The sequence below is a fragment of the Anarhichas minor genome, unplaced genomic scaffold, assembly GCF_050575085.1.
Source record: "Anarhichas minor isolate MPS153535 unplaced genomic scaffold, ASM5057508v1 ptg000009l, whole genome shotgun sequence".
Lineage (NCBI taxonomy): Eukaryota > Metazoa > Chordata > Actinopteri > Perciformes > Anarhichadidae > Anarhichas > Anarhichas minor.
In genome coordinates, this window is record NW_027466455.1 from 1,436,779 (window position 1) to 1,463,542 (window position 26,764).

At 38.9% G+C, this 26,764-nt stretch overlaps 1 protein-coding gene and 1 long non-coding RNA gene across 5 annotated transcripts; one reads left to right on the forward strand and one right to left on the reverse strand.

Annotated features, from left to right (window-relative positions):
• The first annotated feature begins 1,201 nt into the window (after positions 1-1,201).
• LOC142946014 (up-regulator of cell proliferation-like) lies at positions 1,202-26,547 on the forward strand. Of its 4 annotated transcripts, none has more exons than XM_076086994.1 (4): positions 1,202-1,306; positions 2,509-2,573; positions 2,703-2,778; positions 6,179-12,168. In XM_076086994.1, the coding sequence occupies exons 2-4, from the start codon at positions 2,568-2,570 to the stop codon at positions 10,858-10,860; spliced, it is 4,764 nt and encodes a 1,587-aa protein (XP_075943109.1). In that variant the 5' UTR covers positions 1,202-1,306; positions 2,509-2,567; the 3' UTR covers positions 10,861-12,168. The 4 variants fall into 4 exon arrangements, with proteins under 4 accessions (XP_075943109.1, XP_075943108.1, XP_075943107.1 ...); XM_076086993.1 differs by lacking the exons at positions 2,703-2,778; positions 6,179-12,168 and adding exons at positions 17,625-17,739; positions 20,661-26,547 and having other exon boundaries at positions 1,207-1,306; XM_076086992.1 differs by lacking the exons at positions 1,202-1,306; positions 2,703-2,778; positions 6,179-12,168 and adding exons at positions 1,324-1,348; positions 17,625-17,739; positions 20,661-26,547.
• Positions 13,312-16,173, reverse strand: LOC142946017 (uncharacterized). Its single transcript, XR_012952977.1, has 3 exons — positions 16,140-16,173; positions 14,477-14,564; positions 13,312-14,209 (listed from the first exon to the last, which is right to left on the reverse strand). It is a non-coding gene; the product is annotated as an uncharacterized LOC142946017 (long non-coding RNA).
• Positions 26,548-26,764: the final 217 nt, after the last annotated feature.

Here is a 26,764-nt window from a genome sequence, read left to right on the forward strand (position 1 = left end):
CTATTAATAATAACAATATTAATGCTAAGAAAAAAATCTACAATTAGAATTTTGCTGAATGCAATGCAATTGTAGCCCCTTCTATGCTTCATGCACAGAAAAGATAACCTATAAAATCATATAAAATATTTTAAATCAAAATAAGTTCAAGCAATAAAATAGAACTAAAAGTAAATATTTGATAATCTAAATAAATTGAATCCAGACATATGCCTACTTCAAGGAACACACGTGCCGAACTGTAAGTCATCAGAATTCAGTAAAATTGTCTAATATTATTCAAGAAAAAGAGGTTTTTGATTCACAGGAAAATCACATAAACTGATATTTCCATTTCTAACCTAGCCAGCAGATCTATTATATACATGAATTAAGAGTATTAATCTGTCCATAGCATATCTTTACATCTTTAGGTAATGTCACAGATTATCATTGGGAGGGATTTTAACACAGATCTCAACCCAGCAATAGACCGACGTGGATCAGTAAGCAGGACATGGCAATCCATTTTCAACAGTAAATTATTTTCATATTTTTCACTACTTCTCTTGTTTAGAAATCTCAAAGACATAACAGATTCCTCAATTCTCTCAATTATAATGAGTGATCATGCTACCATCTCCTTACATCTCCACAGTAAGCAGTTCCCTAAACAAGCCTCCAGATGGCGGTATATACTTTGCCTCTCAAGAAGTGGACGTGGACTATTTCATCGCTGAAAGGCCAAGACTGACATATTTTTAGGAGAGAGTGGGCATCCTTTATGGACATAAACAACTCTCTATAACTAACTAATATTACGCTATGAAAGTGCAACAACAGTAATCCGGTGGAAAATAATCTCATATTCATCCAACCAGAAGCAACGAGTGACAGCACACAAAACTAAAAATCTAATCCCAATAGCTTTAGGAAACATTTAAATATGTCTGAAATAACTTATCAAAAAGCAAAGTTCTTAAATCAAAGAAATAAGGCATCATTAAGCTAAACTCTGAGACACAGCCCACCTAAACCTGTCTCTCTATTCAACTCCTTGAAGAGATTATTTAATTGATTAACATTGATTTCCCAACAAAGTGTCAATTGTGCAGCACAGCAGGGAAAACAACTGAAAAAGTCTGAAGAAATCTTTGACCCCGAGAAAGCACATGATCCAGAAACCACATGATCATGAAAGCGAAAGTGAAAGTATCTCCCCCAGAATAAAGAGAAGAGGTCTGCAGGGGAGCAATTGCACATGCGGGCTGAGTACAGGACACAGACCTTGAAATGCTGCACCGAGAAGAAACTTCTGCATAGAAAGGTTGTTATTTTGACATGGCCACTTCTCTTCTATAACAGCTAGGTCGCTCTATGCTTTTGTTTTGCCGTTATGTGCCGAATGAGAGGACCTGAAAAACTGGTCGAGAAACACAGCTTGAATAGCTTCCACTGTAAACTCTTTCAAACGTGACACGTTGCAGCCTCAGCCTGTGCAGATGCTGGCATGATACGTTATGGATTTTGTTTTTGACCGATCAACCCGAATCTTTTGACTTTCACCGATGAGCGGATGTCGAGCTCTTCAGCCACTCCTTGTTTTAACTACAATATATTAGACTATTCATTACATTGGAGGTGTAAAAAAAATGAAGCGCCTCTCGATATAAACACGATACGTGCTGCGGGGAGAGGCGAGAGAGGGGGGGGGGGGGGGGGGGGGGGGGGGAAGAGATTAGACGACATATAGGTAATAAACTGCGCAGGGGTTGTTGACAAAAAACTGCAGTCCAGTCGGACAGTTTTCAGCCACCTTCGAAAATGACACAGGAAGTCAATGAAACAGTTACATCCGGTTAGATCCGATCTGTAGTTTGTTGACCTCTTCTGGATTTATTCTTCTGCGTTTGTAAATATATATTTATGTGGAAACTTGCGTTGTGTCTGTCTGTGAAACACTTTGATTTCTTCATTTATTAGAAAGATTTATCTTTTCATGATCTGATATTTTCCTCAATTACTTTTATTATGGAAAAAATTAAAGTCAGAGAGTTGGAGACCAAACACTTTTTACATAATTTATCATCATTTTCATTCAGTCACGTGAGGCTGATAATTCCTGAGTATCGGGTTTGATGAGTTATGTAATTTAAAAGACGCAAGTGACGGGGATGGAATTAAGAGACTTGGGATGTTCATAGTTACACTAGGATTTACCAAAGTCGTACATTTTCAGACCATACACACAAGATTAAAGACTGATTAGTACAAGTTATTGTTTTGATTATAATTTCATAAATCCTTTACATTCATACCCCTCATGACGCTGCACATGATAAGCAAATGTAGAAATGCACCCACAGGCTATGGTTCTCGTTGGGCTTAGTGTTTTCTGGTTTGAAGTGACTTCCTGGTTTTGGTCCATACTGCAGTCAAGAAGGCTGCGAGGTGTTTTAAACTTTACCGCATATTATTACAGCACTCGGGCAATAAAGCCTTCAATACTTGTCTCTTTTTTACTTTCAGTGAGAAGCTGTTTGAATAATCCCGAACCAAGTGTGGGGGGGACTGACACTGTACCCACAATGGAGGTAAACAGCCTGTTTGTATATCTACAACAAGAAGAAAAGAAAATGGAAATACTATCTTATTAACTAATGTGTATGGGATTATAAATTGATTCAACACACCTGAAAATGGCCATTTTCTTATTCATGAAGGGAGTCGGTTACCGTGCAGGAGAAGACGACAAGCAGTGGTCCGACAGCAAGGGTCAACACAGCACGTGTGTTAAAGGTCAGTTTTATACAGTCTACTGTTCAGCAGAAAGGCACTAAATGATGTGCAGTCCACAAGTAAAACAATTATTTATTAAATTATTATTGCTGTTATTTCCACTGGGCCAAGCCCCACTGTGAAGATGACAGCCTGTCATGTCAATAGCAAGTATGTCTACACAAGTAAGTAAAAGAAAATAATTTGTAATTGCCAAGTAAAATCTATTGAAATCATCAATGAACATGTAAACTACAGTCAGTCTGTGGACATTGAAATGTGGCCATACATTGTTTACTGATATATCCCGAATCAAAATCACATATTTACATGATATCTGGTGTTGGAGTAGATTTTCTCTCGTGTCTGTGCTGGTGTAGTTATAGTTATACACTAAAGAGACTCAAATATCAAATAAAAAAAAAAACAGAGTTCTTGACATTGGAATGCATTCAGTATAGTTGACCATTTATTACCTCCATTCAACTCCTGATTTTCTGCAGTATAATTAAAGAAACAACAGCATACATCTAAGGACAACACAGTATATCAAACTATACGATGATGAGGTAGTTATGTAATCAAATGTATGCTAACAGCATATAATAGCCAGAAAGAGGCTCACGTTGCCAGTAACGCACGAGGGAAGCAGGACCAGGGACATGTGAGCGCCAGGTCAGTCTCATGAGAACTGTCACAAACTGAACTGTAATCAGTCTCCACCTGTAGACCTGAGCACACCTGGAGTCACTTACTCCAATCAGGAGGGTAACGTAAGGAGTGGAATTCACAGCAGGTTTGATGATGAAGCCACACTTCTGAAGTTACTGCAGGTTGAAAACTGCATTTGAACTGAACCTGGAGAGGCTCTCCAACCCGTCCTTTCAGAACAGACCGACACAGACAGAGCGCTTTGGGACACGATACAACATATCAGGGAAAAAAATGAAAAACAACAATCTGAATTCTGACCTGTTCTTCCGTTTTTTGTTTTCCGGATTTAATGAAATAATTGAATGATCAGATGATACATGGACCTTCTTTGTAGCCTGCACTGACCGTCACTTTTAAAGGTTAAAATATCAAACACTGCCGTCAGCAGGTTTTATCAGCTGCCGCTAATTTACATTGATTCTCAGAGTAACTAAATATCAGACCAAAATTAAACTTGCTGTTGTCAGGTTTGTGTGCACTCCGCAAGCCAATTTTTTTTATTCAGCCAAAGATTGAGATGAAAGAAGTGTCACTCTGTAGCACCAATGTAAACCATGAGTGGACTGTTCCAACAACTCCAACACAGTGATAAGTCTTCTCTCAAGAGGATCGCTTTTTAACAGCAGTATTCCCTTTACACAGTAGCAGTTATATTTCTTGCACAATCTGTGCTAAGTGTGCTGACTTTATTTGAAACGTTCCATTGCTGTGCAACATGAATAAAATGTTATTCTGTTTTCATGACAGTCAGAGCATGTGGATGCAGCTCTACTGTTCATCCATATAATGCTGTAACTCTGAGGTGATGATGGTTACCCAGCGATGTCCAGTAGTCTCCAGTGAGAGCAACAGCTGGTGCACGTTGTAGCGCCGTCGCTTTTGTAGTCCTCTCCTTTTCATACAACTCGTGTATTCTTCTTGTGATGGTGCGTCTTGAGGCTCATATGTGCCGTCATTCGTTGCGATCCTAAAGCTGCGTTCACACCAAACGCGACGCGAACGCAGCTTGAGAACGTTCCTCAGACCGACATCTTCCACAACACTAGTCGGCCTGCAGTTTGTATCTATCCACTTCGCTGTGGCATTTCTTAGCTTGTCTTGCTTTTGTTTATCTATACTTCTCCCACACGCTGCATCCAAGGTAGTCTGCCGAAGCCTCCCTCCACCACTGCCAGTGAGCAACGGAGTTTCAAAATAATAATAGTTAATTAATTAATGCGTTAACGCATTATTATCGCGTTAACTAGCAAAAACACAAAATAAACTAAGTTCAATAAAAAGTCCAATAAAAGTTTCATATAGTGTCATTCTCTTATCTTACTTGTGATATCCGCCGACAACATTATTGTTGCACCTTTCTAGTCTTCCGACCATTCAAATCGCTTTATACTACACGTTAACATTCACTCATTCACACACACATTCATACACTGATGGTAGAGGCTGCTATACAAGGGGCCACCTGCCCAGCAAGATCGAGACAGTGCATCTCTGCACCATGGTTGGAAAGCACGACACGCTCATTCGTATCCCTTGTATTCATGGATAGCACGCTGTGCCACCCCTAACTCGCCCCGATTGGTTGGAGGTGGTTGAATATTCTTAAAGGTCAATAATGCACATTGTAACTGGGACTGGGCTGTGCCTGCTGCATTTGTGAATTGTTCGGTAAAAATGAGTATTGGGCGAAGATAAATTATAACGTTATCATGATGTGTTGCATGTAATCTCATAAAATATACTTTTGGTAAGAAACTTCAATAAATCCAGTTGTTTGAAGGAGACGTTTTCACAGCAACATAGATATTAGAGATGAATTATGACCTGTTTACACTAGCTCTAAGCAGCTTATAATACAATACAATTAATTAAATCAATTAATGTTTTTTGGGACGGTGGCAAACAAATTTAGTCCGGAGACTTGTTGACCAGCTGCTATAATCAAACAACAATATGAATCATCAATGATCAGCAACTAGTATTGGCAGAAACAAAAACGTGATCAGGGATCTCTAAAATTTCGGGCAGACTAATTACCAAACTGACACGTTACTTTTAGGCCCTTGCTGCTGTGCAACAAAAGTTAAATTATTTGTCTATTTGTATAATTTGGTGCTTTCACATCAACTACTTGGATTTCTGTTGGGAGGGCTTTAGATTTTAGACACAAGACACTGAATATTATGAAAACAATTTACTAGATTCAATTTGAACAATTCAGTGTGAATTGTTGGTAGAAATTTAACCTTATGTTAATATACATTATGTGAAACTTAAGTTTGTACAGAGATGAACAGTGGACTATTATGGAACCCCGAAGCTCAAACAAGATATTACTTTATGTTAATCCTGCACACAAGTTATTATATTGCACACAAGACAAACAAAAAACTATTTTTCTAGAGGTTTGCATTTATTTTCAGCTTGAATGCAAAGGCAGGGTGCAAAGTTGTGCATTGTGCAGCTTTATCAGAAATGTCAGCATACATTCTATGTGTCAATGTACTTTGGATGTATGTTTTGAAGAAGAAAAAGAAACATTCCTTTGTTAGTCCCACAGTGGGGAAATTATTCTCTGCATTTGACCCCTCCCTGTATATATAGGGAGCAGTGGGCTGCCAATGACAGGCGCCCGGGGAAAAAGTGTTTTGTGGAAACACTTGGTTGTTGGATTGGTTTGAAATAACAAACATCTTCTTATCCACAGAGAAACAACTAGAGACCTTATTGGAGGATCTGGGGTTGGAGCAGCTCTACCCTGAGAAGCTATCCCTGAGCACATTACTTCAGATTGACAAGAAGACCATCACTGATGAACCTGCCAAGTGTAATTCAGATCTTCCATGGTACTTCCTAAAGAAACTGATGATGGTTAATGTGACAGCTAGGAATGCAAAATGTACATCTGCATGTGAGTCAAACGTTGATGCTGCATCAGGAAAGACAGAGTTAGATTTTGATGATCTGTTTGACAATCTGCATTTAGGTGACATGCTAAACCCCCTTGACATAATCACTGCCCTCTTTCTGTGTTCTGATGGTTTTGTACGGCAGGAAATGGCACTCAAAATGTCTATGTGTCAGTTTTCTGTGCCTCTGTTGCTTCCTAATTGTGACACAAATCAGTGCACACTCATGCTTTGGGCCATGAGAGACATTGTTAAAAAGTACAGACCTCAGTCCCTCTCAGAATCCAAAGGCTTTATTGAAGACAGAATTGTTCTCTCTGAACTTCCAATGATATCTTTTGTGAGACTGGGTGAGTGCTCCTTGTCCAAGTCAGAGATCCTCAATAAGCTTCTGAGCAATTCTCAGCAGTACCATGACACCTTTGTTCATCGTGATATGGACTGTGGTGACAGTCCAAGGAGAATATCCAATGGACTGGTTGAAATCACTTGGTACCTTCCTTGTGGGAACAAAAACATGGATGTCTTCAGTGAGCCAGTAGCTGTAGCTAACCTTCGTGGGGACATTGCTTCATTTGAAAAACAATTTTCTTTTTTGTGTCAGACATCTGCAGCAGTTTTTGTGTTCTTTGACACTTTGGACTCTGAGTGCGAGCTGCTTACCAACCAACACCACAAGGCACAGATCTTCTTGGTTGGGAACCATCAAAGCAAGCGCTCCAGTATAGATGCTCTAAAAAAGGTAGCAACCAAGCAGGGCTTGACTAAGAGCAACATCCTTCTGAAGACTAAACAAATGAATGATGCAGACTTTGTCAAAAAATTGCGGAAAACTGTCAGCAATGTAGTTGAGAACTCAAAGATGGAGATGGGAATTGAGCAGATGGCTGACATTGCCCATGAACTGGAGATCTGCGTTGATGAAGACTCTCCAGAGTGCCAGACTGCCAAGAAAAATGCAGATGCCATCACTGCTGAAATTCCACATATCCTTCAATACAAAAAAGCTCAGCTGCCCTTGCAAGGCCAAATATGGAAGGAACTGACTCGCTTAGAGAAGGAAGAATTTCGGCTTCGAAATGTCGGGTCTGACAAAATAGAAGACTACAAAAGTGATCTTCAGATACAGAAAACAAAACTTAGAGTAAAACAAAATTCTTACGACATGTCAATTGCAATGATATGTTTCATCAATGCAATATCAAGCCCAGGGATGGAGAGGTGCTATTTCCTGAAATGGATGCGAATGAACCTCGATAACGTGTCCCGAGGGAAATTGTCTGATCTCAGGGAGCAGTACAAAGAAAAATGCAAAAATTCTGAAAACAAAGAAGAAATCAAAGACATTGACAGACAACTTTCCAACAGCTCATTGGGGACTGAACACTTCTTCCGTGAAATGGGTCAGATCTATGAAGCTTCACTTTCCCTTCCAGAAAGAGACCCATCACGTCAACAATTACAGCATCTTCCCAAACTATGTGCTCAATTGTTACTTGATGGATTTCCCCTTGAGCTTGTAGATGGAGAGGCATCCAACATACCTCTCAGATGGGTTAGTGACGTTCTTTCTCAGCTCAATGACTTGATGTCTCCTAAGAGCAAGATACTGGTAGTCACAGTTCTTGGAGTTCAGAGCACAGGGAAGTCCACTCTCCTCAACACCATGTTTGGAGTGCAGTTTGCAGTCAGCAGTGGTCGATGCACTCGAGGTGCCTTTATGTTGCTCATCAGAATCAATGAAGATGTTAAAAAAGTACTCAACTGTGACTTCATGGTGATCATTGACACCGAGGGCTTAAAGTCACCAGAGCTTGCACAACTGGACAATAGCCATGAGCACGACAATGAGCTTGCAACACTTGTTGTGGGGCTGAGTGATATCACCATCATCAATATTGCAATGGAGAATTCAACAGAAATGAAAGACATCCTACAAATAGTTGTGCATGCTTTCCTCAGGATGAAAGAGGTGGGCAAAAAACCCAAATGTCAGTTCGTTTACCAGAATGTGTCAGACGTTTCAGCCCATGACAAGAACTTACGAAACAGGAAACTGCTCTTGCAACAGTTAGACGAGATGACCCAGGCAGCAGCCAAAATGGAAAAGAAAGAGGAGAACAAGAGCTTCACTGATGTGATGGAGTACAGTCCAGACACTGGGAACTGCTACATTCCTGGACTCTGGAACGGAAACCCACCAATGGCACCAGTCAATGCAGGGTACAGCGAAGCTGTGTATGAGCTCAAGAAGAACATAATCCAAGTTTTGGGAAGTTGTGAATCATCTGCTAATAATATCTTGGAGTTTAGAGAGTGGATGAAAAGTCTTTGGAATGCAGTGAAGCATGAAAACTTCATCTTCAGCTTCAGAAACAGCCTGGTGGCTGATGCATACATGAGGCTGTGCACAGAATTCAACAAATGGGAATGGGAATTCAAAAATGAAATGTACACGTGGGTTACACATGCAGAAACAAGGATTAACAACTTTGGTACAGTTGCTGTGAAATCTGAGATATCTGACATGAGACAACTTCTCACACAGTTGAAAAGTGAAGCTTGCACAGTGCTGTATAAATGGGAGACAAAGCTTCTTGAAAATCTGGCAAAGTACTTCAAGCAAACAGAGGGTCATGTCTATCTAGTTGAAGGTTTCAGAGAGGACTTTGCAAACAGTGCAAAGAGTCTCCGACGAGAAATGGAGAGCTCTGTGTTTAATCAGCTCACATCAGCAGCTGACATCAGACAGGGGATGGCAGAACTTGATAGAATCAAGGAGAACCACACTAAACAATTAGAAGAGAGAGTATGTGCATTGATAGACAAATGTCGGGAAAAAAAAGTCAAGATGGCAGACAAAGAGCTAGACATAGAATTTGATAAGATGTGGAAAGAAACAGTAAATAAACTCTCCTTTTCTAAACAAAAGGCCACAAATGTCATCACAAATGTGTCCCACTACCTGAGAGACAATGTATCACAAAAAGGGAGTCATGCATGTGAATTATTAAGTCAAAACAGTCTGGATGAGTGTGGACTGGTGCCTTTCAAATATACAGCAGAAGGATTTTACAAACAGTTTAAACACAAAGCCAGCCAGCTCTTCAACATTGAAGATCACGTAATGGCTTTACAAAACCTAGCTGACTGTATCATTACAAATTGCACACAGTTTGTGACTGAAAGAATGGAAAGAAAAAACAATTACCATGACACTTACATCCAGGAGATCTTACACATGATTGACGAGAGGCTGCAAAACAATCAGAGTCTCAAGATAGAGATCCAGTTTGAAGTTTCTCTGAAACAGCACATCTGTGGAGTTGCAGCCAGACAGTTTCAGAAACTGCATGAGGATTTAATACGTGCGAATGATCCGTACAGATGTCTGAACCAAAACAAGGAAAAGTTTCACACTGATTTTAAAGATGTGTTCCACGAACGAGACCAGTGCCAAAAGAAGGCAGAAGAATTCACGGATCGCTGCTTGAGGCCTGCAGTCGAAGACTTTGTCTACCGTTCCTTGGGTCCTGATATCATTGGTGAAATGCTGACAAACCAGACATTCAGCACACGAATGTTCTTCCAGTATTCAGTTTTACTGGATTTGCTATCAGAGGATGACTTTGAAAACTATCTGAGCTACATTTGCTCTTATGAAGAGTATGTAAAGAACTGGATACTCAAGCAAATAGTGGAACGCTTCTCAAATGGTTCTACGATGTTTGAGTTTGAGGATCAACATGTTCAGTCAAGTATCAGGAGCATAAATGATGCTGTCAACAAAGCTAAAACAGAAAAGAGTGGCAACTTGAAGTCATTCATTCAAAATGTGTGTCAGGAACTTGGTGATAAACTGGTCATTTCCCAAGATGCTCTTGGTGCTTTTATGATCCTGAACAATGCCGACCAGGAACAGTTTGCTCACTGGCTGACTGAGTGTGTGAAGGACATGGCACAAGACCTTCGAGTTAGATTTAAAAAAACAAACATCCAAATGAAACTACAAAAATTAAATGTGAATCCTCAGAACGAGCTTTTCACTGAACTGATTGGATGTGGTAAACAGTGTCCATTCTGCGCAGCGCCTTGTGAGGCAGGAGGAAAAGTCCACACTCAGCACTGGACTTCACTACATCGGCCACAGGCTCTGGGTAGATTCAGGTCGCATACGACAAAAGAACTTGTCACTGACGTATGCTCTTCCTCTGTGATCAGTGACAACCGTTTTCGCTGCACTGCTACAAATGGTGAATGGTATCCCTACAAGCATTACGCAAACATTTTCCCAGACTGGAGAATTGTTCCAGATGCAAGCCTTCAGGCATCAGACTACTGGAAATACGTACTGGCAAAGTTCAACCAGCAGTTTGCCGAAGCATTCAATGCAAAGCCTGCTGACATTCCTGCAACATGGAAACGTATCGCACGTAAGCAAGCAGAGGAAAGCATCAAAGTCTCCTTTAACACCAAGTGAGAGACTACATGCTTTGTGGTTACAGAGGTGCACATCCTCATATATTCACTATCCTCTCGTGGATATTTAGATCTTACTTGTTTTATATGATTCAGAGGAGAATCACAAATAGGAACAGGACATAACAAGATGACAAGGTTGAAGATACTGTGAGTACAGGTTGCAACAGAAACAAGAGAAAATCTTTAAAAATGTTGGGGACACTTTCAATTCTGCAAAACATTTACAATTTAAATGATTTAAAACATGATTCATTCTTAAGGTCAACATGTAGGTGTAAGTTTTCTATATTATCTAATTGAGTATAGTATGCACTTTTCCTAACTCAGTTAACTTCAATTAAGTACAGCATTTGATCCAAAATATTTATATTTATTTTCATGTTATCTTTACATTTTTGAATCATTCAGTCTATCGTGTATGTGGTATTGTCAACATGTACACATTAGAGAAAGTCATGTCTAAGCAGAAGTACTCGTGTCAAATATTTCATTCTTTAAGTTGAATATTGTGTGTTTGTTTTTGAGTCAAGTTAAGTATAATATGTGATATTTTTGGTCACTCAGAATGTACCATCTTGTTTTTGTTACTGTGAAGTATCTGATTCCACATGTTTACATTTTTAAAGGAATTAAAAGATCATTCATTCCATATGTTGTCAACATGGATACTTTATTTACTTCTGTTAACTGATTCAATAAAGGGACAAAATCGCAGAGTGGTTATTGTCTTTAATGTTAAATCTCAAGTGCTGGGTTTCTGAATTTAATAAAAAATGAATCAGGACTAAAGGTTTCGACAGAAAGCGAGCATGCATTCTGTCTGAACACACCGTAAGAATCTGCAGCCAAGCTAGCAGCTCTGTGAGGCTGTAATCAGGCTTTTAGCTAAATGCTAAAGGTAGCATGCTACCACGCTCACAGTGACGATGCTAAAATGCTGATGTATAGAAAGTGTAATGTTTACTGTGTTCGCCACCTCAGTTTAGCACATTAGGATGCTGTAAATGTGTTATTAGGGTGAAGGTTGAGGCTGATTGGAATGTCATTAGTTTTGAAAATATGTAGTAATAAATCTATGTATTGGACAAACTGAAATTTCAACCTGATGATGGTGCAGGGTGAGAATGAAAGGGTTCACCAAAGTTATTCCAATTCAACCTGAGGGGAACATGTATCAAATTTCAATCCATCCAACAGTTGAGACGTTGCACTCAAATGTAAATGTAATGTAAAGTTAGTAAATAACTCCTATTGTAGAATCTTCAATCTTTGATTTCTACCCTGTTATAATAAAATATCATGTGCACGTTTGTTGTCTGGCGTCTTGTATTTGAAACCTTTTACCATTCTTGGTTGTAACACACTAAATAATATGATAAAAAAGTTTGTCCCCATATGAGAAGAAAGCATGCTTTCTCTGATCACATAATAAAACAATTGAATTACAGTTATGAACACCTTTATAAGTTATGTTGTCATGTTTGACATTAACGTTGTTATCCTCACAACCCCATCAGACAAAATCATGTATTTTGCATGAACAGTAAGGATGTGAATATTAGGGAATGAGTCTCGTGTGGAAGTTCATCCACCAGATAGATGCAGAAAAAGCTTGTGATGCTTTAATTTGACATTCTACATGAATTTGGACTCGGAGAGTCGTTCAGCACTTAACAGAACCCACAAGTCTCACTACCAGAAACCATGAAACTATTCAGAAGAGTCTCTAAAATCTCAAACTACACATCAACACTATTGCCACTCTCCAAAAAGAGAGCTGGAAACTGGTAGCCCTGTTATCACCCATCCTTACCTTCACATGGGCACCATAAGACACAGATTCCCCCCAAGCTGTCAGAGCTAGTGCATTTAAGTTTAACCCACTTCTTCAAACAACTGAAGATGACAAAGACAGATTAATGAATCCATTAATCTTCATAACTGGAAGAATTGCAGTCACCAAGAGGAAAATACACTATCTTTTTCAAATGATTCCAGTCCACCCATCCTCCACAACACTACTCATTACTGTTTAACTGGAAAAATAAAACTTTGAAACAAACAAATGCTATCCCTACACTGAAATAATTGTTGTGTTGGATTTACTTAATGTTTTTTTAGGTAAGGTGTTGCACGACATAAATGTATCTAAATCCAGATATATATTTTAAGTTGACTTTACTTAATTTATATTCATAACTTTACCTTCATAACTATTTTGAGTTAAGTTTACTCACTATGTTCATGTTCAGTATACTCAAATGTATTCTGTAACCTCAATTACTATTTACCTTTTTTGTTTTTGTAGATTCAGATCAATGTAATGGTTTAATTTCTACAAACTAAAATTAAGTTTGATCTAGTTAAACATTTTTAGTTATTACTAGTATCTTAACTTTCAATACATTCCACGTTTACACAAATGAAGCAAACAAAATACTCACTTTTTACAACTTTATTATCTTCATTACCAGCAATGTAAATAAGTACATTTACTCAAGTATTGTACTTCTGTAAAAATATAAGGTACTTGTAATTTACATGAGTATTTCTATGTTCTGCTACTTTCCACTTCTCCTCCATACATCTCAGACGTAAATATTGTATTTTTAACTATATTTGTCTGAAAGAGTTAGTTTCTATTCATCTGAAAAGAAACTAACGCTCTATTGTGCATTTACTGCACAATACTTTTGATTGTGCAGTAAATGTAAATTTTTATGAGAATACTTGCTGACAACACTTTTACTTACAGTAAGTAAGACTTATAGGACATTTACTTAACAGTGCCATTAATAACAAAAAAAACAATGCACCAGTACCATAGCTGCAAGACAGCGAACACGTACATCAAAAGGATGCATTGAGTGAATACAATACCCAATGTCTCAAAAACAAGCCCCTATGTCCAGGGTTCACACTAGTGTTAATAAACAGTCCAACACACGTTTTTCAGCTTGCAACATCTTTTTAAGCTGCATTTCACATTATAGTAAATGTTCTCAGTCACCTCCAAACCAGAAATAATAATGCAGCTTAACAGAGTTCACATGAACGGCTGAAGAAATCCACCAGTCCAGCACTGATTTTGTTCTTTGGTCAAAGTACTTTGAGGGAAAACAAGAGCACTTTCTGAATGAATTCACGTGCTCAGTGCATAGGTGACTCCTGGCCTCATTGTAAGGAGCTCGGGCTACGGATCCAATGTTGTCCAGAATGATTACTCCTTCAGCATTCATGTCAATGTCATCATAACGTCCAGCTTCTCCACCCTCGTTGTTGACATGTATTCACATGGTGGATATCTTCATGTCTCTCAGGATGTCGTCTCCTTGATGTCCTGTATACTGAAAGAGAATATGAGAAAAAAGAAAAAAGTGTTTATGTTATATATTTAATTACATACAGACAACAGTCGAGTATGAGGTTAAATCAGCATTGTTTTCGTTACTAAAAATCACAGACATTTTCTATACCTATTCAACAGGTGTGAACTGAGTTCTTTGTGCTGTCGCAATGACTTGTTGTAACTATTAGTGATATTAGGATCATAAAATATTTTCTGTAATACAAAACAGTACATGTGGCTGGCATATGCAGTTACATTGACTTACCATATACTTCAGAATGAGATGTCCATCATCTTCCTCAAGTGGATGCCTGGAGAATGGCAGCCCTTTAAGGGTTGAAAGCACGTGTCGCCTGTATAAAAATAATTACAGTTGTTGAAATATCCCTCAAAACATCAATAATTACAAAACAATGTCTAGAATACTTATAGGACTTATGGTGACCTTAAAAAAATACACTGACTTCATTATACATTCTCTTAATGGACTGCTCTCTTTAACTAAAGAACATTACTAAATTGTGACTTTATTTTCATGAAATGTCAGAGGTCTGAAGGTGTAGGGAGATAGCACTATTTTAAATTCTATTCTAAATCTAAATATTCCAGGCTGTTCTTGAGGTCTTCAAACTGAGACGCTATACTACTATGTACATTTCATAAAGTTGCTTCAGAGTCTCATTACTTTTACCTGAATGGAATTAACTAATTTTAAACGAGCGCAGTACATTTTGAGATCAATTAAAAAAAACGTAGGATTCAATTACACATTAAAATCGATGAAATAAACTAGATGAAGGCATGTAACATTTACAGTGGGGCCGAATCATTTTTAATTGAACACCAACAAATCAAAGAACCAGATATCTCATCCCCCCATTTATCAGCTCCTCCATGAAACACTACGAGTGCTTTCAAATATTACTATGGATACTGTACAGCACAACTATGGAATAATCGTGAATTCCTTAAGGACAAAAAAACACTAAATATCACTACTTGGTAGTGTTCATAAGGTTAACTTCAAACATAACTATCTTCAACCATCCACACAAGAAGAATTAGTCAAGCTCACATCACCTGATACAACTCCGATGTGACTCTGAATCTCTCTCTCTATCACTGAATGGGAAATAGATTTATCTGTAGCACTAGATAATGACTCTTGGACCAAAATCTGTTCAGAAGCTTTCTCAATGACACCACCTTAGATGATTACGTCCATGAACGCAATCTGCCCCGTCCACCTGCACAAAACCTTTGACTCACTGATAAACTGACCCGAATACTAGACTGCAAGACTCCCCTCTCCCCATCGCTCTGCTTGTACTGCCCAAGTAAAAGTGGTACTGAGCCAACTGTTGCCAAGAACACAGTCCTCTTCAACAGGAAAAAAGCTAAACATCTGGATAGACCTCTTTCTACAACACATAAAGGGAAAACTGACTGCATCCATCAACTGTAAAATACATCAGGTCAAGAAGGAAGGATACTTTTCTCTGGGTAGTTTTTGTTTCCTCATAAGGGCGTGTGGGTGGCCAAGGAGAGGAAATCCTGCCTCATGAAGAAACATGAGGAAGGACAACGAGACACAAACAAAGTGTAACTCATGCTGCTGCCAGTTCCAAGAGAGTGATCGTGTTAAATAAGGTTCACATGCTTAGAGCAAACTTATACAGTTTAATACTCAATTATAGAATTGAGTCTGAAACTTAAACAGCTGATCATCAAATTGGCATTTAATTTATAAAAGCAATCAATGTGGAATGTTGCTCATGTGAAATGTAATTGAATTTATTCCTGACATTTTTTATGATAAAAAAAACGTGTAAATGTGCTGCCTATGTTTCATAATGCAGTTTACTCTATGAACCTTTGATTCCGAGAAACCACATGATCATGAAGCTGGAAAGCGAAAGTGAAAGTACCTTTCCCCAGAATAAAGAGAAGAGGTCTGCAGGGGCGCATTTGCACACGCGGGCTCGCTGTGTACAGGACACGCTCCTTGAAATGCTGCACCGAGAAGAAACTTCTGCATAGAAAGGTTGTCATTTTGACATGGCCACTTCTCTTCTATAAAAGGTAGGTCGCTCTATACTTTTGTTTTGCCGTTATGTGCCGAATGAGAGGACCTGAAAAACTGTCGAGAAACAGCTTGAATAGCTTCCACTGTAAACTCTTTCAAACGTGACACGTTGCAGCCTCAGATGTTGGCATGATACGTTATGGATTTTGTTTTTGACCGATCAACCCAAATCTTTTGACTTTCACCGATGAGCGGATGTCGAGCTATTCAGCCACTCCTTGTTTTAACTACAATATATTAGACTATTCATTCCATTGGAGGTGTAAAAAAAATGAAGCGCCTCACGATATAAACACGATACGTGCTGCGGGGAGAGGCGAGAGGGGGAGAGATTAGAGGACATATAGGTAATAAACTGCGCAGGGGTTGTTGACAAAAAACTGCAGTCCAGTCGGACAGTTTTCAGCCACCTTCGAAAATGACACAGGAAGTCAATGAAACAGTTAGATCCGGTTAGATCCGATCTGTAGGCTACTTGTAGTTTGTTGACCTCTTTTGGATTTATTCTTCTGCGTTTGTAAATATATATTTATGTGGAAACTTGCGTCGTGTCTGTCTGTGAAACACTTTAATTTCTTCATTTATTAGAAAGATTTGTCTTTTCATGATCTGATATTTCCCTCAATTACTTTTATTATGGATACAATTAAAGTCAGAGAGTTGGAGACGAAACACTTTTTACATAATTTATCATCATTTTCATTCAGTCACGTGAGGCTGATAATTCCGGAGTGTCGGGTTTGATGAGTTATGTAATTTAAAAGACACAAGTGACGGGGATGGAATTAAGAGACTTGGGATGTTCATAGTTACACTAGGATTTAGCAAAGTCATACATTTTCAGAACATACACACAAGATTAAAGACAGATCAGTATAAGTTATTGTTTTGATTATAATTTCATAAATCCTTTACATTCATAGCCCTCATGACGCTGCACATGATAAGCAAATGTAGAAATGCACCCACAGGCTATGGTTCTCGTTGGGCTTAGTGTTCTCTGGTTTGAAGTGACTTCCTGGTTTTGGTCCATATTGCAGTCAAGAAGGCTGCAAGGTGTTTTAAACTTTACCGCATATTATTACAGCACTCGGGCAATAAAGCCTTCAATACTTGTCTCTTTTTTACTTTCAGTGAGAAGCTGTTTGAATAATCCCAAACCAAGTGTGGGGTGACTGATACTGTACCCACAATGGAGGTAAACAGCCTGTTTGTATATCTATAACCAGAAGAAATGGAAATACTTAATAATACTTATTAACTAATGTGTATGGGATTATGAGTTGATTCATCACACCTGAAAATGTCCATTTTCTCATTCATGAAGGGAGTCGGTGATGAAGATTCATCTGATGATCTTTACCGTGCAGGAGAAGACGACCCTCCATCAAAGCAGTGGTCTGACAGCAAGGATGACTGTCAACACAGCACGTGTGGTAAAAGTAAGTTTTATACAGTCTACTGTTCAGCAGAAAGGCACTAAATGATGTGCAGTCGATAAGTAAAACAATTATTATTAAATTATTATTGCTGTTATTTCCACTGGGCCAAGCCCCACTGTGAAGATGACAGCCTGTCATGTCAATAGCAAGTCTGTCTACACAAGTAAGTAAAAGAAAATTTGTAATTGCCAAGTAAAATCTATTTAAATCATCAATGAACATGTAAACTACAGTCAGTCTGTGGAAGTTGAAATGTGGCCATACATTGTTTACTGATATATCCCGAATCAAAATCACATATTTACATGATATCTGGTGTTGGAGTAGATTTTCTCTAGTGTCTGTGCTGGTGTAGTTATAATTATACGCTAAAGAGCCTCAAATAAACAAAACAGTTCTTGACATTGGAATGCATTCAGTACAGTTGAGCGTTTATTACCTCCATTCAACTCCTGGTTTTCTGCAGTATAATTAAAGAAACAACAGCATACATCTAAGGACAACACAGTATATCAAACTATACGATGACGAGGTAGTTATGTAATCAAATGTATGCTAACAGCATTTATCAAACAATATAATGCCCAGAAAGAGACTCACGTTACCAGTAACGCATGAGGGAAGCAGGACTGGAGACATGTGAGCGCCAGGTCAGTCTCATGAGAACTGTCACAAACTGAACTGTAATCAGTCTCCACCTGTAGACCTGAGCACACCTGGAGTCACTTACTCCAATCAGGAGGGTCACGTAAGGAGTGGAATTCACAGCAGGTTTGATGATGAAGCCACACTTCTGAAGTTACTGTCGGCTGAAAACTGCATTTGAACTGAACCTGGAGAGGCTCTCCAACCCGTCCTTTCAGAGCAGACCAACACAGACAGAGCGCTTTGGGACACGATACAACATATCAGGAAAAAAAATTAAAACAACAATCTGAATTCTGACCAGTTCTTCCGTTTTTTGTTTTCCGGATTTAATGAAATAATTGAATGATCAGATGATACATGGACCTTCTTTGTAGCCTGCACTGACCGTCACTTTTAAAGGTTAAAATATCAAACAATGCCGTCAGCAGGTTTTGTCAGCTGCCACTAATTTACATTGATTCTCAAAGTAACTAAATATCAGACCAAAATTAAACTTGGTTTTTGTCAGGTTTGTGTGCACTCCGCAAGCCAATTTTTTTTATTCAGCCAAAGATTGAGATGAAAGAAGTGTCACTCTGTAGCACCAATGTAAACCATGAGTGGACTGTTCCAACAACTCCAACACAGTGATAAGTCTTCTCTCAAGAGGATTGCTTTAAAAAAACTTGATCAGAACATCCCTAGTGTTTTTTGCAAATTACGGTTACGCAAGCTTTATGTGCAATTTGGTTTCAATAGATAATAGCCGATTTTAACTTGTACATCTTGCTTAGAACAAAATAAGTTCTAAGTAGTGCTGACAAAAGTTATGTGGAATGAAAATTAAAGATGTTTATGGGTTGTTCCATGTTACAGTTCGCTAAACCTTAGAATACAAAACAGTTTGCCTCCCTATGAATTACAATGATTAGTGACATAAATGTTCAACTTTTAAATGACTGTCAAAATAAAAAAGTTTCTAAACAACAAACAACTTTCCATTAAAATTGTTTTTTTTACAGCTAATAAAAAGTTCCTTTGAATGAAAGGTGTCGTGATATAGCTGTATTGACGATGATGTGATATTAAAAAAATGAAATATTGATATCATGTAAATAATACACATATGATGCTAACGTGTAAATAATCTATTGCTGTTAAAAAGTAACCGGCTGAAGCAGCTGTTAGCAAATCTAATCCTACATCGTCCAATAGAGTGGACAGTAACTAGTCACCAAAGGCAAAATACAGCTGGAGTCATGAAATTTAACAGCCACCTCACTAATGAATAAAACTATAAACCAGCACAAAAATGACCATTAACAACATAAGCCACCGTGTTCTGAACAGACACTTTACAAACACCAACAAAAAGTAGCATTTGCATTTTGGAACATAAAACGTCAAACTTAACAAATGACTCAGTCCAGCACTCGGCAGGCAGGCCCCCCATGTGTCTTTCATTTGTGGCTCCACTGCGCACAGGTTGCACATTAAGGTTGACTTGCATCAACATGCTGACAGAGCCACAAAGAAAATAAACACTCCGGATCACTGCTACATGCCATTCAAATACGGCTACAGAGCAGCATCGCTACCCGTGTTCGGGAAGAGCGACCATGCGGCCATCTTGCTGAGGTTAAAGATTTTCTCCCTAATATTCCCATGAATACAGTATCCGTCAGGCTGTACTCTTAAATCATGCTTTTGTTCAGTTATAGTCACAGATTCTCTCTCTACCTCCCCACACTATTTCGAGAGCAATTCATTTGCCAAATAAAGAGCAAAAACACAAAATAAACTAAGTTCAATAAAAGTTTCATATCGTGTCACACTCTTATCTTACTTGTGATATCCGCCGACAACATTATTGTTGCATTTATGTAGCGCCTTTCTAGTCTTCCGACCATTCAAATCGCTTTAAACGACACATGTTAACATTCACTCATTGACAAACACATTCATACACTGATGGTAGAGGCTGCTATACAAGGCCAACCTGACCAACAGGATATAGACATTCACGCATATGAACACACATATTAACACATTTATCTTAATCCTGCACACAAGTTATTATATTGCACACAAGACAAACAAAAAAACTATTTTTCTAGAGGTTTTCAGTTTCCTTCAGCTTGAATGCAAAGGCAGGGTGCAAAGTTGTGCATTGTGCAGCTCTAACAGGAAATGTCAGCATACATTCTATGTGTCAATGTACTTTGGATGTATGTTTTGTGGAAACACTTGGTTGGTTGATTGGTTTGAAATAACAAACATCTTCTTATCCACAGAGACACAACTAGAGACCTTATTGGAGGATCTGGGGTTGGAGCAGCTCTACCATAAGAAGCTATCCCTGAGCACAATACTTCAGATTGACAAGAAGACCATCACTGATGAACCTGCCAAGTGTAATTCAGATCTTCCATGGTATTTTCTGAAGAAACTGATGATGGTTAATGTCACAGCTAGGAATGAAAAATGTACATCTGCATGTGAGTCAAACGATGATGCTGCATCAGGAAAGGCCGAGTTAGATTTTGATTATCTGTTTGACAATCTGCATTTAGGTGACATGCTAAACCCCCTTGACATAATCACTGCCCTCTTTCTGTGTTCTGATGGTTTTGTACGGCAGGAAATGGCACTCAAAATGTCTATGTGTCAGTTTTCTGTGCCTCTGTTGCTTCCTAATTGTGACACAAAGCAGTGCACACTCATGCTTTGGGCCATGAGAGACATTGTTAAAAAGTACAGAACTCAGTCCCTCTCAGAATCCAAAGGCTTTATTGAAGACAGAATTGTTCTCTCTGAACTTCCAATGATATCTTTTGTGAGACTGGGTGAGTGCTCCTTGTCCAAGTCAGAGATCCTCAATAAGCTTCTGAGCAACTCTCAGCAGTACCATGACACCTTTGTTCATCATGATATGGAGTGTGGTGACAGTCCAAAGAGAATATCCAATGGACTGGTTGAAATCACTTGGTACCTTCCTTGTGGGAACAAAAACATGGATGTCTTCAGTGAGCCAGTAGCTGTAGCTAACCTTCGTGGGGACATTGCTTCATTTGAAACACAATTTTCATTTTTGTGTCAAACATCTGCAGCAGTTTTTGTGTTCTTTGACACTTTGGACTCTGAGTGCGAGCTGCTTACCAACCAACACCACAAGGCACAGATCTTCTTGGTTGGGAACCGTCAAAGCAAGCGTTCCAGTATAGATGCTCTAAAAAACGTAGCAACCAAGTTGGGCTTGACTAACAGCAACATCCTTTTGAAGACTAAACAAATGAATGATGCAGACTTTGTCAAAAAATTGCGGAAAACTGTCAGCAATGTAGTTGAGAACTCAAAGATGAAGATGGGAATTGAGCAGATGGCTGACATTGCCCATCAACTGGAGATCTGCGTTGATGAAGACTCTTCAGAGTGCCACACTGCCAAGAAAAATGCAGAAGCCATCACTGCTGAAATTCAAGATATCCTTGAATACAAAGAAGCTCAGCTGCCCTTGCAAGGCCAAATATGGAAAAAACTGACTCGCTTAGAGAAGGAAGAATTTCGGCTTCGAAATGTTGGGTCTAAAAAAATAGAAGACTACAAAAGTGATCTTCAGATACAGAAAACAAAACTTAGAGAAAAACAAAACTCTTACGACATGTCAAATGCAATGACATGTTTCATCAATGCAATATCAAGCCCAGGGATGGAGAGGTGCTATTTCCTGAAATGGATGCGAATGAACCTCGATAATGTGTCTCGAGAGAAATTGTCTGATCTCAGGGAGCAGTACAAAGAAAAATGCAAAAATTCTGAAAACAAAGAAGAAATCAAAGACATTGACAGACAACTTTCCAACAGCTCATTGGGGACTGAACACTTCTTCCGTGAAATGGGTCAGATCTATGAAGCTTCACTTTCCCTTCCAGAAAGAGACCCATCACGTCAACAATTACAGCATCTTCCCAAACTATGTGCACAATTGTTACTTGATGGATTTCCCCTTGAGCTTGTAGATGGAGAGGCATCCAACATACCTCTCAGATGGGTTAGTGACATTCTTTCTCAGCTCAATGACTTGATGTCTCCTAAGAGCAAGATACTGGTAGTCACAGTTCTTGGAGTTCAGAGCACAGGGAAGTCCACTCTCCTCAACACCATGTTTGGAGTGCAGTTTGCAGTCAGCAGTGGTCGATGCACTCGAGGTGCCTTTATGTTGCTCATCAGAATCAATGAAGATGTCAAAAAAGTACTCAACTGTGACTACATGGTGATTATTGACACCGAGGGCTTAAAGTCACCAGAGCTTGCACAACTGGACAATAGCCATGAGCACGACAATGAGCTTGCAACACTTGTTGTGGGGCTGAGTGATATCACCATCATCAATATTGCAATGGAGAATTCAACAGATATGAAAGACATCCTACAAATAGTTGTGCATGCTTTCCTCAGGATGAGCGCGGTGGGCAAAAAGCCCAAATGTCAGTTCGTTCACCAGAATGTGTCAGACGTTTCAGCCCATGAGAACAACTTGCGAGACAGGAAACTGCTCTTGCAACAGTTAGACGAGATGACCCAGGCAGCAGCCAAAATGGAAAAGAAAGAAGAGAACAAGAGCTTCACTGATGTGATGGAGTACAGTCCCGACACTGGGAACTGCTACATTCCTGGACTCTGGAACGGAAACCCACCAATGGCACCAGTCAATGCAGGGTACAGCGAAGCTGTGTATGAGCTCAAGAAGAACATAATTCAAATGTTGGAAAGTTGTGGATCATCTGCTAACAATATCTTGGAGTTTAGAGAGTGGATGAAAAGTCTTTGGAATGCAGTGAAGCATGAAAACTTCATCTTCAGCTTCAGAAACAGCCTGGTGGCTGATGCATACATGAGGCTGTGCACAGAATTCAACAAATGGGAATGGGAATTCAAAAAAGAAATGTACACGTGGGTTACACATGCAGAAACAAAGATTAACAACTTTGGTACAGTTGCTCTGAAATCTGAGACATCTGACATGTTCGATTTTGTCACACAGTTGAAAAGTGAAGCTTGCACAGTGCTGTCTAAATGGGAGACAACGCTTCTTGAAAATCTGGCAAAGTACTTCAAGCAAACAGAGGGTCATGTCTATCTAGTTGAAGGATACAGAGAGGACTTTGCAAACAGTGCAAAGAGTCTTCGACGAGAAATGGAGAGCTCCATGTTTAATCAGCTCACAGCAGCAGCTGACATCAGACAGGGGATGACAGAGCTTGATAGAATCAAGGAGAACCACACTAAAAAATTAGAAGTGAGAGTGTGTGCATTGATAGATGAATGTCGGGAAAAGAAAGTCAAGATGGAAGACAAAGAGCTAGACACAGAATTTGATAAGATGTGGGAAAAAACAGTAAACGAACTCTCCTTTTCCAAACAAAAGACCACAAATGTCATCACAAATGTGTCCTGCTTCCTGAGAGACAATGTATCACGCAAAGGGAGTCATGCATGTGAATTATTAAGTCAAAATGGTCTGGATGAGTGTGGACTGGTGCCTTTCAAATATCCAGCGGATGGACTTTACAAATGGGCTAAACACCAAGTCAGCAAGCTCTTCAACATTGAAAATCACGTAAAGGCTGTACAAAACCTAGCTGACTGTATCATTGCAAGTTGCACACAGTTTGTGACTGAAAGAATGGAAAGAAAAAACAATTACCATGACACTTACATCCAGGAGATCTTACACATGATTGACGACAGGCTGCAAAACAATCAGAGTCTCAAGATAGAGATCCAGTTTGAAGTTTCTCTGAAACAGCACATCTGTGGAGTTGCAGCCAGACAGTTTCAGAAACTGCATGAGGATTTCATACGTGCGAATGATCCCTACAGATGTCTGAACCAAAACAAGAAAAAGTTCCGCACTGATTTTAAAGATGTGTTCCATGAACGAGACCAGTGCCAGAAGAAGGCAGAAGAATTCACGGATCGCTGCTTGAGGCCTGCAGTCGAAGACTTTGTCTACCGTTCCTTGGGTCCTGATATCATTGGTGAAATGAAGAAGCAGAAGTTCGGAACACGAAAGTCCCTCCAGTATTCAGTTTTACTGGATTTGCTATCAAATCATGACTTTGAAAACTATCGGAGCTACATTTGCTCTTATGAAGTCTATGTAAAGAAATGGATACTCAACCAGATAGTGGAACACTTCTCAAATGGGTCTATGATGTTTGACTTAGAGGATGAACATGTTGGGTCAAGTATCAGGAGCATAAATACAGCGGTCAACAAAGCAACAGAAAAGAGAGGCAACTTGAATTCATTTGTTGAAAATGTATGTCAGGAACTTGGTGATAAACTGGTCATTTCCCAAGATGCTCTTGGTGCTTTCATGATCCTGAACAATGCCGACCAGGAACAGTTTGCTCACTGGCTGACTGCGTGTGTGAAGGACATGGCACAAGTCCTTCGAGAGAAGTTTAAAAAAACAAACATCCAAATTAAACTAAAAAAATTAAATGTGAATCCTCAGAACGAGCTTTTCACCAAACTGATTGGATGTGGTAAACAGTGTCCATTCTGTGCAGCGCCTTGTGAGACAGAAGGACAAGTCCACAATCACCACAAGACTTCACTACATCGGCCAGAGGCTCTGGGTAGATTCATGTGGCATGAGACAAAAAGACTTGTCACCGACATATGCTCTTCCTCTGTGATCAGTCGGCAGAGTTTTTGCTGCGCTGCTACAAATGGTAAATGGTACCCCTACAAGGATTACACAAAGATTTACCCAGACTGGAGAATTGCTCCAGATGTAAGCCTTCAGGCATCAGACTACTGGAAATACATACTGGCAAAGTTCAACCAGCAGTTTGCCGAAGCATTCACTGCAAAGCCTGCTGACATTCCTCCATCATGGAAAATGATCACACGTAAGCAAGCAGAGGAAAGCCTCTCTAACATCTAGTGAGAGACTACATGCTTTGTGGTTACAGAGGTGCACATCCTCATATATATTCATTATCCTCTAGTGGATATTTAGATCTTACTTGTTTTATACGACAAAGAGGAGAATCACAAATAGTAACGTGACATAACAAGATGACAAGGTTGAAGATGAAATTCCTGTGCCGGGTTATTGTCAACTTTTACGGAGTAGCAATAGAAAACATCCTGACTGCAAACATTACAAACTGGCAGAGGATGTGCACGGCACAGGACAGGAGGACTCTACAGCCGGTGATTAAAACCGCCCAGAACATCATTGGCACATATCTACTGAGCGTCAGTGATATTGGTGAGAAGAGGAGTCTGTGAAGAGTTAAAACAACATTAAAAGACAAAACCCACCCAGCCACAACCTGTTCACCCTGCTGCCGTCTGGAGAGAGATACAGAAGTATCAGCTCAGCTGCCAAACCAGCAGACTTCACAACAGCTTCTTTCCTCTGTCTGCTAGACTCCTTCATTCATCCTCCACCCTCCATATATAATATCGTTTTTTTTTCTTTCCTATGCAGCGAATTGAGAAAACAATCTAAATTGTGTTGTGCAACCCTGTCGTACAATGACAAATAAAAACCTTGTAACCTTGCAATATTGTAAGTACACAGATGTATTTCACCACAATGGCTTACAATAGGAGAATATGAGAAAATCACTGCAGTGCTCAGATCACATTTAACATGTTTAATAACAATAATCTGCTTTATCTATGTTTAATATGATGTGGTCAGTGATCAGACTTTGATTTAAATGTTTTTGTGGAAGATGATTGTCATTGTATTGTCAGTGAAAAGATGTACACTGTGGATTAAATGCCATATCTCTTTTATTAAGGTTTTTTTTGTCTGTGACATATCCAATTTTAAAAGTTAACATTTATTTTATTTATCTTTTTAAGTCTCTTCACATAGTCTATGTGGTATTATCATAAGACAGTTTTATCAGATTAAGTTTGATGTACAATTGTAGTCAGAATCATTGAATCTTACAAAAAAAGCGTTTGTGAAGTATATGATGCAAAACATTTACAATTCCAATCTTTTAAACCCTCATTCAGTGTCAATGTCAACATGCATAGGTGTAAGTTGTCTTATCTAATTGAGTAGAATATGTTTTGTTTTATTACTCAATTTTTTAACTCTTTGCTTTTATTTCAATTAAGTATCTGGTTCCAAATATCAACATATTTAGGTTCATGTCGTCTCTTCTACTCTAAATACATGTCTTTTTTCTATCAAATTCCACATATTTACATTTTAAAATGATTCAAAATATCATTTTTTTCTTTATTAATTGTATACTTACTTTTGTTCACGATATCAATAAAGAGACAAAATCATCAGACTGGCTATGAATGTCTTTAATGTTTCCCAGATCAGAATCACAGCATACAGTGTATAATA

Coding starts and splice junctions, on each gene's coding strand:
- LOC142946014 (XM_076086993.1), top strand. Junction 17,740..20,660: donor ACACAGCACGTGTGGTAAAA/GTAAGTTTTATA, acceptor TCTTATCCACAG/AGACACAACTAGAGACCTTA.